The sequence below is a fragment of the Notechis scutatus genome, chromosome 4, assembly GCF_049901735.1.
Source record: "Notechis scutatus isolate UNSWTSFEM ecotype Mainland chromosome 4, rNotScu1.2, whole genome shotgun sequence".
In the NCBI taxonomy this organism is placed as follows: Eukaryota; Metazoa; Chordata; class Lepidosauria; order Squamata; family Elapidae; genus Notechis; species Notechis scutatus.
Genome location: NC_142012.1, coordinates 49,168,812 through 49,181,020, shown reverse-complemented (window position 1 = coordinate 49,181,020; position 12,209 = coordinate 49,168,812). Strand labels below are relative to the sequence as shown.

Sequence of the window (12,209 nt, the reverse complement as noted above, 5' to 3'; positions counted from 1 at the left end):
TAGCTAGAAAGCAAGAAATCCAACCATTTCCTGCTTCCTAACTAATCTAAATTTCTGAGCACAACAGAACAGCTGATGGTTGGAAAAATAGCAATTTAGCAGGCAAATTTTCCGGGTAAGGAGTGAGTGGGCGGGGAGGGTTCCTGTGGGCCATGTGGGTGGCGCAGCCTTGTGTTCCTGTGCAGCCTGGATTAATTGCTTTGGGGGAGTGCTTTGGGAGTGACATTTCTCTGCAGACCACCATAATTCTCTGCAGACCACTGGTTACCCAATAATGTTACAGTATGCATAAATTCAGTTGGAATTCTTTATATCTAAGGTCTAGCCCCCCTTTGTGAAAACTTGCCCAGTGGGAAGGCAAACAAACCCGGAGATGTTGTGACAGCCATGAATGGAAAAACGATTCAGGTATGTTTTAAGATGCTTATTCAGCACAGGTTTTAATAAAGTAACATGAGGTTGGGTTGGACCTGAGGTTTCATCTAGTAACATAATTTCTAGCTGAACAAATAAACTTTATATCAACAGTTGCTTGCAAAAGCCCCATGGAAAGGCCTAGAAGCCAAGTTTGCTAACATTTCTAAGTCTCGTTGAAGGTCATCAGATTTGAGGGAATGTTAGCAATCTCATATTTATCAGAACAATAACGTATGTTCCCTAATGTGGTCCTGTGCTGGTTGAGGAATTTTGGGAATTGATGTCCATATAACTTAAAGCTGCTAGGTAGAGAAACATTGGGGTTGACTATTTGTATTAACCACCAGTCTTTCAGGATTGCAATACCATTGTAATAATAAAAGAATTGCAACCTTTCATATTTGCCAGTCTGGATAGGGGATTCTTCCTGATTACCATACAAAATGTGGGGCAGGAGGTAGCTGCTACTGAGAGAAAATGTTGGCAGTTATCCTCCAAGGATATCTTACTGGCAAATAAAAATATTTTCACAAATATTATACTCTTTTGAGCTTTGTTTTGTTCTAGTGTATCCATTATTTTATAGCAGTAATTCTATTTATTTCAGGTTTGGAGTTATAATGCATTAAATTTTAGAGTTTTAAACTGTATTATTAATTGCCCCCCCCCCCCCAAAAAAATTAACTATTGATGATAAAGGCAAGCTTGTTAACCCACACTGTTATTACAAATAGAATGTAATTTTCTCTTGCTGATTTTCTGATTTCTTCATAAAAGATTGACAATACAGATGCAGAGGGAAGATTGGTGTTGGCTGATGCTCTTCACTATGCACACCATTTTAATCCAAGGGCAATTTTAGATGCTGCAACATTAACAGGTAGCCCTTTTTTATTTGTTTGAAGCTTTTATATTCCATATTCCCAGAATATTTTTTTAATAATGCTTTATTGATTTTTTTCCATTTATACATAATACCAATAGTTATTAAACAGTGCTGTGACATTATATATACATTCATGTGCCCTATCAAAACTTACAATGCATAATACTTTCATACCCTCTTATTTCTTATATACATTATTTACATTTTCTATTTTTATATCTATTATCTATCCAAATAAAGTAAACCATGTTTCCCATACTGCATTGTATTCTGTGCCTGTTTTCCCTTTTAATTCCATAGTTAATGTATCCATTTCCACACACTCTAAAATTTTTTTGATTATTAAGCCTTCAGGTAGTATAGAGTTTTCCTTCTAGTACTAAGCATATGAAATTTTTGCTGCTGTTAATATATGTAATAAAAGATATTTTATCTTTCTATTATAGTTTTCTTTTATTATTCCTAAGATAAATAATTCCGGGACAAAATCAATTTTGTTTTTAGTTAACTCTTCTAACCACGTTTGAATCATTTTCCAGTATTTTTTCGCTTTGGGGCATGTCCACCAAGAATGAAAGAAGATACCTTGTTGTTGTCCACACTTCCAACAATTTGGTTTTAAGTTTGGGTAAATCTTAGCCAGTCTTGAAGGTGCCAAATACCAAAGATAGAACATTTTATGTTGGTTTTCCCTATATGCCCCTGATTTTGTTATTTTATAATTCACATTCCAAATCTTTTCCCATTTTTCCAGATCAATAGTATGTCCAATGTTCCTACCCCATGCAATCATCGTTCCTTTCACAATTTCTTCTGCTCTTTCAAATTCTAATAAATGTTTATATAACTTTGATAATAATTTCTTGTCTGGGCCAATCAAGATTTTATCTAGTTTTTTTTATTTCATTATCTATTCCAAATTCCTCACTGTCTTTTTTATATCTTGTTTGAATTTTCATATAGGTCCACCAATCCAGTTTTATTCCCTGCTCTTCCAATTTCTGTCTGCTCTTTAAATTCCCTTAGTCATCTAAAATTTCCCCATACCTAGCCGTTTTCTTAACCTCCGTTATATTGGGGTGGATTCCTGCTTCCAAGGGAGATACCCAGCTTGGAATTTTCAAATAATATTTATTCTTTATTTGTTTCCATGATTGTATCAGCACATTTCTTATTTTATGTCTATAAAAGTATAAATATGGTTTGTTTTCTTTGTCCCACAGGAAGGCGTGCCATCCTCTTTGTATGTCATGCTCTTCTATGGTTAATATTCTCATATCCATACAAGTATTGCTGCCTTATGGTATAGTTCCCAACCTGGAAGCCCAAGGCCACCTCTGCTCTTACTATCCTGTAAATCTTTTAACTTTATTCGGGCTTTTTTGCCTGCCCAAACAAATTTTGTGATCATTCTATTAAGTTCTCTAAAAAAATTCTTATCTAATTTTGTTGGAGTTCTTTTGAAATAAATATAAAATCTTTGGCAGGACATTCATTTTTATAGTTGCTATTCTTCCTAATAACGATAATTGTAGAGTCCCCCATTTTTCCAAATCTTTTTTAATTTGATTGAATAATTTGGTGTAATTGTCTTTTATTGTGGAGCACCTTGCTGTTAACCATATTCCTAAATATTTAATTTTTTTTTGTGATTTGTAGTCCCATTACATTTTCTAGCTCCTTTTTATTTCTAATTGTTATGTTTTTCACTAGCATTTTGGGTTTGTCTTTGATTTTAAATCCTGAAATCTCTCTATATTTTTCTAATTCCTCTATCAAAATTGGGCCTGATTCTAGTGGCTCCTCAATAAAAAAAACCAAATCATCCGCGAATGCTTGTAGTTTATACTCTTCCTTTTAATTTTTTTTTAATTTAAGTTTTTATTGGTTTTTAAAAACAAACAAACAAAACATAAAAACATCAAGCCATCTTCCATATGTATACATACAGTGTGCCGGTTGGTTTACAAATTGTTTTGTGCTTCCATTTCATAGTCTTCAATTACAACTACATTGCATATAATCTCGTATTTTCAATCAAAAATTAAATACCTTAGTATCATTATTAATCAATCATTTGACTATACTTTTATTCATTCATGTTTTACAAGATAATCATAATTTACTTAGTTTGTTTTATAACAGTTCATATTATCATCCCAAATCTATCCTAAAATCATTTTGAAGATATAATAAGAAAGAAATACATCTTTATATATTTATTATTTTCTAAGAGTCTACATATTTCATTACTGTATTTTATTGTCTAACCATTGATAGAATAGATCCCAGATTTTATAAAATTGTTTATCCTCTTGTTCTCTAATTTCAAATGTCAATCTACTCATTTCAGCACATTCCAATATTTTCTTAATGATTTCCCCCTGTGATGGTGTTTTCTCATTTTTCCAGTTTTTGGCAAATACAATCCTAGCCGCTGTCAATACATTTACAATCAGATATTTCAAGTCTTTACTATATATTTCAGGTAAAATTCCCAATAAAAATATCTCTGGTTTCAAGTCTATATGTTTTTTTTCCAACCATATGTGGATTTTAGTCCAATATTTTTTAGCATCCGCGCAAGTCCACCACATATGGTAATATGAGCCAGGTGTCTGATGACATTTCCAACATTTTTCGGATTTATTCTTGGACATTCTTGCTATTCTTGTCGGGGGGAAATCTTATACAAATTTTCTTTATATGCTGTTGACATTGTCATTTTATAATTTTGTGACCACAATTTTTGCCATTTCTCTAAATCCCATATCCAAAATTCTTCCCCCAAGCAATCATAGTTTCTTTAACTTGTTCTTCTTCTAATTTAATTTCTAATAAATATCCATACAATTTTTTAATCACCTTTTCATCAGTACCTGTCAAAATCTTATCATTCTTTTTAAATTTTTGTTCCCTGTATTTCTGAATTATTCCTAATTTTTATTAATAGTGTCTCTAGTGTCAAAATAAAGAGCAGAGGTGACAATGGGCATCCCTGTTGGACTCGTTTTGTTATTCTAAATGCCTTCGTTATATCTCCATTTATTATTATATTGGCCTTTTGGGAAGAATAAACTTTTATATTAATTTTTCAAATCTGTCTCCAAACTTCATTTCCTTACTTTGATGTACCATAAATTCCCAATTTAAATTATTGAATGCTTTTTATGCATCCAGAAAGACAAGGGCCATTTGTCTTCCTGATTGCATTTCATAATATTCTAATATGTTTATTACTATTCTAATGTTGTCTCTTATTTGTCTTTGCGGTAGAAATCCATTCTGATCACTATGTATTATTTCGTTTAAAATCCTTTTTGTCCTTCCTGCAATAATACTCATAAAAATTTTGTAGTCGGCATTCAAGAGCGATATTGGTCTATAATTTTTGATTTGATTAACATCAATACCTTCTTTCGGTATCAAGGTAATATATGATTCCCTCCACGATTCCAGTATTTTTGCATTTAACAAAGCCTCATTACATACTTGCAGTAATACTAGTTCCAATGATTCTCCTAATTTTTGATATAATTCTCCTGGTAAACTGTCTGGCCCGAGGTCTTATTTGCCTTCTGTTTTTGGATTGCTTCCTTTAATTCTGTTAATGCAATTTATCGATTTAATATATTCCTTTTTTCTTCCTCAATTGGTGACATTCTATCTGTTTTTAAATAGTGATCTATTTTGTCTGTTTCTATTATTTTTTGTCTATAGAGATCTTTAAAATATTTTAGGGCAATCTTTTTTTTCTCTTCTTCATTATTTTGTAGTAGTCCTAATTCATCATGAAGCTGGTGTATTATTCTTTTTTCTTTTTTCAATTTGTAGGCCAGCCATCTCCCCAGCTTATTTGCATTTTCAAAATAATTTTGTTTCATAAATTTAAGATCCCTTACAATATCTTCCTGTTCTAATAAGGTTTAATTTGTGTTTGGCCAAATTCATTTGTTCTTTAATTTGATTACTCCCTGAGTTTTTTTGCATTATTTTTTCTAAATCTCTAATTGTAATGTATTTTGTTGCCCCTGTTTCTCCTTGTTTCTTTTTGCAATGTAAGATATTGTTACCCCTCTGGTATATGCTTTCATCATGTTCCATAGGGTTTCAAACATGTTTGTTGTTTTTTATTTATATCAAAAAATATTGTCAATTCATTTGAAATTTTTTAAATAAATTCTTTTTCTAATAATATCTGGGGGTTCAGTGTCCATCTTTTTCTTTTCTTTTTCTGGCCTCTCCAACTTACTTTAATGGGGTTGTGGTCAGCCCAGGTGTTTGGGAGAATTTGAATTTTCTCTATTTCTTTACCTAAGTCAATAGTTGTCCATACCATATCAATTCTTGAATAAGATTTATGTGGATTTGAGTAGTATGTAAATTTTTGTTCCATGGGGTTTAATGTTTTCCATACATCTATTAGGTTCAATTCCTCTGTCATATAAAAAATGCTTGTGGCAGTATATTCTTTTTTAAAAAAAATTTATTATCACAGACGTAGTCTTTTATAGTCTCTACTATTCCATTATAGTCTCCGACTATGCATATATTTTTCTGACCTGTCTCAACAATTTTTTCATGAAATTTTTTGAGAATTCTTTTTGGTTTTTGTTAGGTGCATATATATTTACTAGTAGTATCTGTTTTTGTCCTATTTTTATCTCTAGTATTAATATTCTTCCCTTAATGTCTGCGTAAATTTGCTTTGCTTCTATCTCTTCTCTGATATATATGACCACCACCCCCTTTTCCCCCCAGCCAATGCAGTATGGAGTTTCCCCAATTTATTAAATTCTGAATACTTTTTGTCTTGATTATTGATATGTACCTCTTGGAGGCACACAATATCTATATTTTGTTTAACCAGTTTTGATAGTATTTGTTTTCTCTAAACTACAGCATTTAATCCATTTACATTTATTGATAATAGTTTTAGTTCTTTTTCCATATTTTTATTAGTCTATCTACATCTAGTTCCTGTTAGGTTTTTTTTGCTATTCGTTTGGGATCTGGTTCTAATGCCTTCTTCCTTTTGGGATTCTTGCGTTTCTTTTGTCTTATCTTCCTGGTCTTCTATCTCTGATTCTACCTGGCCTTCTTCCTGGGTTCCTTCCTCTAGCTTCTCTCTACTGTTGTCATTTTATTCCTTTCCTGTCAATTGGTTGTAGAGTTCTTGAGCTTTATCCAGGTTATCTATTTTTATTTTTTTTCCTTGACATGAGACCAGCATACCTTCTGGAATGCTGAATGAAACAGAATGTTTCATTTGCTTAATTGTACAGCCAGGTGACGATAATCTTTACGTTGTTCTCTAACTCGTCTTGGTATTTGTTTGAGAGTGATAATTTCTTTGTCCTATAGGTTCCTCCCTTGTTATTTTATATATTATGTCCTGATGTTCTTCCAGGCAAATCTGACGTGCACTTCTCTGGGTAACGATGTCTTTTGGCATAATTAGTCTGGACCCTGTAGGCCTCGTCTATCTCTCTTATAACCTCTTGGGTATTTCTTTCCAGGGTTTCTGCTATCAGTTCCGCCATCAATTTTCCCAGAATATTAGGAATACTATGAAAAGTGCCCCTTCATGTGCAGAATATTTTAATAACGTGATGTCTTGCAGACCTTCCAAATTGTATGGAGAGGACTTGTATTGTCTTAAAACATAATGGATTTTTTTTCTTTTTTACTAGGGGGTCCTCCCTCTTCCCCCCTCCCCAGAAGAATAGGCTACATATTCAAATGGAAAAGTATAAGCTTTGATGTTTAAAATAATGTTGACCATAGCACTATTCTGACTACTGGGAGAGGATTATTTTAAATACAGATTCAGCTTTTCATCAAGGTTGTGCACTTAAGCAGCTCACTGTGAGCAACTGAAGCAATTAAAAGCAAAGCAAAACAAAAACAGGTGCTGATACTGCAGATAATAAAAAGGTTGAAACATCAAAAGTAAATCCAAAACTATCTGAATAAAATTATCTTTGCTTGGCAATAGACACTAAAAAGAGTTGGATGGATCAAATAAACTTTTCATAGGACACTTCCAACAAGTGGGGTGGAACTGTAAAACAATATCTCCTATGCACCTGATAGTAATGTTGGTGTGCAAGAAAATGGTCCAACTTCTTAGAAAATAGAACAAACATATTGAATTTTTTTAAAAAAATCTATATATTATAATCTTGCAAATAAAAGAAAAAAAGGTATTTTTAGAAATGTGAATATAAATTGCTAGCTGATGAGCAATTAATACTAGTCAACATTGAAAACTGGCTGGATAACCTGTATTTTATAATACTTTATAGGTGCCATGGATATAGCATTAGGATCAGCAGCTACTGGGGTTTTTACAAATTCACAGAAGCTGTGGCATCACCTGTATGAGGTAAGTGATGCTTCTAATAATTGATTTCAAGATAGGTTTTGATTTAGAGCAAGGGTGTCAAATTCAATCACATTGTGTGATGTATCGCAATGTATCGTGATGTTTTTTGCTTTTGCGGAACCAAGGTAGGATGCATCCAGTTTGACACCCCTGATTTAGAGGGTTTTTAAGCAAAGATTTAACCCTTTTTATTGAGAACCCAAGTTATGACTATTGGCTACAAAAGCTAAACACAAAATCTTGGCTATGGAGTTGATAACACTTTTGTGAACTGGTGATAATTTCCTCACGTTCTTTTCAACATTCCTAGAGGTTTCTGCCTATACTGCTACCTAAAGTAAGCCACCTAGAGACAAACAACACAGCAATGCAACAGAGGATATTTTATCCTGTCTCTAATATTTATCAGATAGAAAACAGAAGAGAACTAAGTTTGGATTTATTAATATTAGTTAACAGAAAAATGGAAAACAGTATATTTGATGCTTCAAATTATTTCAACAATTTGTGTTACAAATTTCTAAAATATTGTCAGACTGGTCTTGCCAATGCAGCATGTAGCCAAGATATATAGGTACAAGATACATTTCTGTAGGTGGCAGATGAAATAGGCAACCAAGTCCTTTAGCTAACTGAATGTTTCAAGGGTCATGCCCTTTGATCAGGCATGGATGTCAAACATGATCTGAAAGCAGATATGAGAAGTGGCTTTGTTTGCAATGAGAACAAATGATTTAGGTGGATAAAGCAAAGATTAAAGAATGTCAAGTTAATGTTTCAAACAGAAGAAATGAGCATTGGAAGGATAAATGCATTCAGTTTCAGCAACTATAAAATGATGCACAAGTATTATATATATATGTATGTATGTATGTATATGTATATATATATATATATATATATATATATATATATATATATCATATATATATATATCATATATATCATATATATATATATATATATATCATATATATCATATATATCATATATATATATATCATATATATCATATATATATATATATATATATATATATATATATATATATATATATATATATATATATATATATATATATATATATATATATATATATATATATATATATATATATATATATATATATATATCATATATATATTTAATAAATGATACCTTCATAGATACACTGGCAGGACTGAACTTGTAGGGATCTTGATGCATAAATAGTTTGGTAATAATATTGCCCAAATCTCAGATTGCAATGAAAAAGGCAGGTTGGTTGTGAACGTCATTAAGAAGAAAATTGAAAGTCCCACCCTCCATGCCATTTCCTGAGATCAGTTCTGTTTTATTATTCTGAAGCAGTATTAAAAAAACAAAGGGGATTTTAGTAGAAGATGAAGCTTAGAACCTAATATCTGTATTTCATACTCTCTGCTTCAGTTTAAGTCTTAACTATTGGGCTCAATCATTAAAAGCAAACTAAAGACAGTAGAGAATTGTGTGGAAATTTGATACCTGAATAGATTATTTTCTCTACACTGACAGGCTAGCATTCTGACGGGGGATCGAGTTTGGAGAATGCCTCTCTTTGAACATTACACAAAGCAAATGACAGACTGCCAACTAGCAGATATCAATAACATTGGAAAATACAGGTAACATAGCTAAGCTGAAATGAAATGCTGCTGCTATGCTATTATGTTCATATTAATTTTTCCCAGTGACTACAGAGAACTTGGGCAAATAGGAGTTAAAGGAAATACCTGAAAATACTCCAGATGTTGTTTATTTGGGCAAGGATTCAATAGAGCAATCATCTATGGCCAAGTTCATGAGGGTATGACTAGGCAGAGGAAGCATAATTGGACCTTCCACTTTGCTGAGGCCAACAGACACTCTTGTTCACTCAAAGAGAAAATTCTTCATTAATTTGCTTCAGCTTTTTGTTGTGATGCAGAAATTGATTGTTGTTTTTCTGAATACAACCAATGGAGAATTTTGTTGAAGAACAAAATTATAAAGAAATAGTAGCGCAACTATGATACTCCCTCTATAACTCTTATTTTTCTAAGTAAGTGTGACTCTACATGAGACCAGGAAAATGTGCCAAAGTCAAGTAGAGAGCAGTGCTAGTATCAGATTAAACACTGCACATTTATGTTGGCTTTTGTTTGTACCAAGTTGAAATCATAGCTTAGATTCTGATTTCTGGTTATATGAATCAAGATTTGGTGTAGTATCATGTCCAGTTTTCACTTTCATAGCTTCCCTCTGGAAGAAAATATACAGACACTCACAAAAGATCATTCATCAATAGTTTCTTTAAAAAGAGGCACAATCCAGCATTCCTGTGACAGGAAAAAATGTATTGCAGACTTCCTTAGGAAAAAAAGGCGAATGTTGATGATAGGAGATTCAATTCTTAAGGGAACAGAAACTATAGTCTGCAGACCAGGCAGTCAATCTAGGGAGGTAGATAGTCTCCCTGGAGCAAAAATCAAAGGTATAACTGAGTACCTTACTAAAAAAATCAATTCCATGGATTACCACCCCTTTCTTCTCCTACATGTGGGGACCAATGACACAACAATGAATATGAAAACAATAACAAGATATTACGAACAGCTAGGGAAGAAAGTTAAAGAATTAGGAGCACAATTGGTATTTTCATCTATACTTCTAACAAAAAGCCAACATCCAATGAGGGAGCAAAGGATTTTAGAAATGAACCACTGGCTTAAAAACTGGTGTCGTCAACAGAATTTGGGCTTCTAGAGCATGGTCTACATTACCTAGATGAAGGGCTACTGCCAAGGGATGGACTGCATCTCACAAGAACTGGAAACAATATGTTCAGAAAATGACTGGCTCATCTTGTTCATAGGACTTTAAACTAAAATTGGAGGTGGGGGGCAATCTTCAGACCTATAGAGCCTAATTCTAAGGAAACACTACTAGATAACTAATCACAGGAATGGAGTAAAGAGAAGAAAAGAAAAGAAAAACATAATGAAGTAGAGAGTGATGGAAAGGATGGAAATCCCAGTTACAGAGTAGGATTATCTCCTACATACCCAAGACCACTAAAGGACTCAAATGCTTACATACCAACGCTCAAAGTTTAGGGAACAAACATGGTGAACTTGCAGTATTAGTACATGAAGGCAGATATGATATAGTTGTCATTACTGAAACTTGGTGGGATGAAACTCATGACAAGAGTGTACTGATAGAAGGATACAAACTGTAAGAGAATACCTTGATGAATATAAATCACCAGGACCTGACGGATTACATCCCAGACTTCTGAAGGAGCTGGTAGATGTTATCTCAGAACCATTGTACCATATCTTTAAAAAAAATTGGAGCACTGGGGAACTATCAGAAGACTGGAAAAGAACTGATTGGTTTCTACCTTCAAAAAAAAAAAGGGGGGGGGAATCGACCCAGGAAACTATCCTATCAGCCTAACAACAAACCTATCACCCTAACACCAATACCTGAGAAGATACTTGGGGGTGGGGGAACCATCTGTGACCTCTAAAAACAAATTTTATAACCAGTAGCCAGGACAAATTTGTTAAAAATGGATCATACCAAGCCAAACCAATCTTATTTCATTATTTGATAAAGTGACTAAATTAGTAGACCAGTGAAATGCTGTGGACATAATATATTTAGACTTTAGCAAGGAATTTGACAAGTATACCACAGCCTACTTCTTGGTAATGTAAGATTTAAAAATGTTCCAAATCTTATTTTATGCTCACTAATTTGACAGACAACTCTGAACAAAGAAAGATTATTAAAAATGCGTTTGCAAAGGCAGGCCTTCACGATTGAGATCATAAAGCGCAAAATCCAATATTTAACCAATACATTTTATACCCTCTACACAATGCACGCCATGCCTAAGAAGCCCTCTCCACTCCCCTCATTATCTCTAAGTCAAACTATAAGCTAAGCTTGACAATTTCTTCAAGACAACAGATATCTTGTTTACTTGTAGCTTCACCTTGGGTGGATGTTCCTATCTTATTTACTTGTGGCCTTGCCTTGGGTGGATGTTCCTGTTTTCCAAGAAGATTGTAGCAAGTCATCACGTACTATTTAACTGAATATACTGTGGGGTTAATATACAACAACAAGAACATCATAGCTTAATAATACAATAGATACTTTTATAAAAGAATAGGTTATTAATTTCCTTTAGTAAGCTAGAAAAATGTGGGAAAGCATCACCACCAAATGGATTTGTAACTGGCTGACAAACCGTACTCAATGAGTAATCCTGAATGATACTACCCCACATGGAGGGAAGTAAGAAATAGAGTACCACAAGGTTCTGTCTAAGGCTCAGTACTCTTCAATATCTTCATAAATGACCTACATTAGGAAATAGAAGGGGAACACATCAAATTTGCTGAGGACAGTAAGCTGGCAGGAATAGCCAACACTCCAGAAAACAAACTCAGGATCCAAAAAGATCTTGACAGACTTGAACAATGGGCCCTACCCAACAAAATGAAA

General features: G+C 33.2%; 1 protein-coding gene across 4 annotated transcripts in view; it reads left to right on the top strand.

The window, feature by feature from the left end:
- Window positions 1-12,209, top strand: part of LAP3 (leucine aminopeptidase 3) — a 36,092-nt gene that overhangs the window by 20,529 nt on the left and 3,354 nt on the right. For all 4 annotated transcript variants that reach the window (XM_026678834.2, XM_026678836.2, XM_087963360.1 and 1 more), the window contains exons 9-12: window positions 320-408; window positions 1,195-1,297; window positions 7,612-7,691; window positions 9,225-9,334. In XM_026678834.2, coding sequence (XP_026534619.1) covers window positions 320-408; window positions 1,195-1,297; window positions 7,612-7,691; window positions 9,225-9,334 — 382 coding nt within the window. The remainder of the gene's footprint in view (window positions 1-319; window positions 409-1,194; window positions 1,298-7,611; window positions 7,692-9,224; window positions 9,335-12,209) is intronic.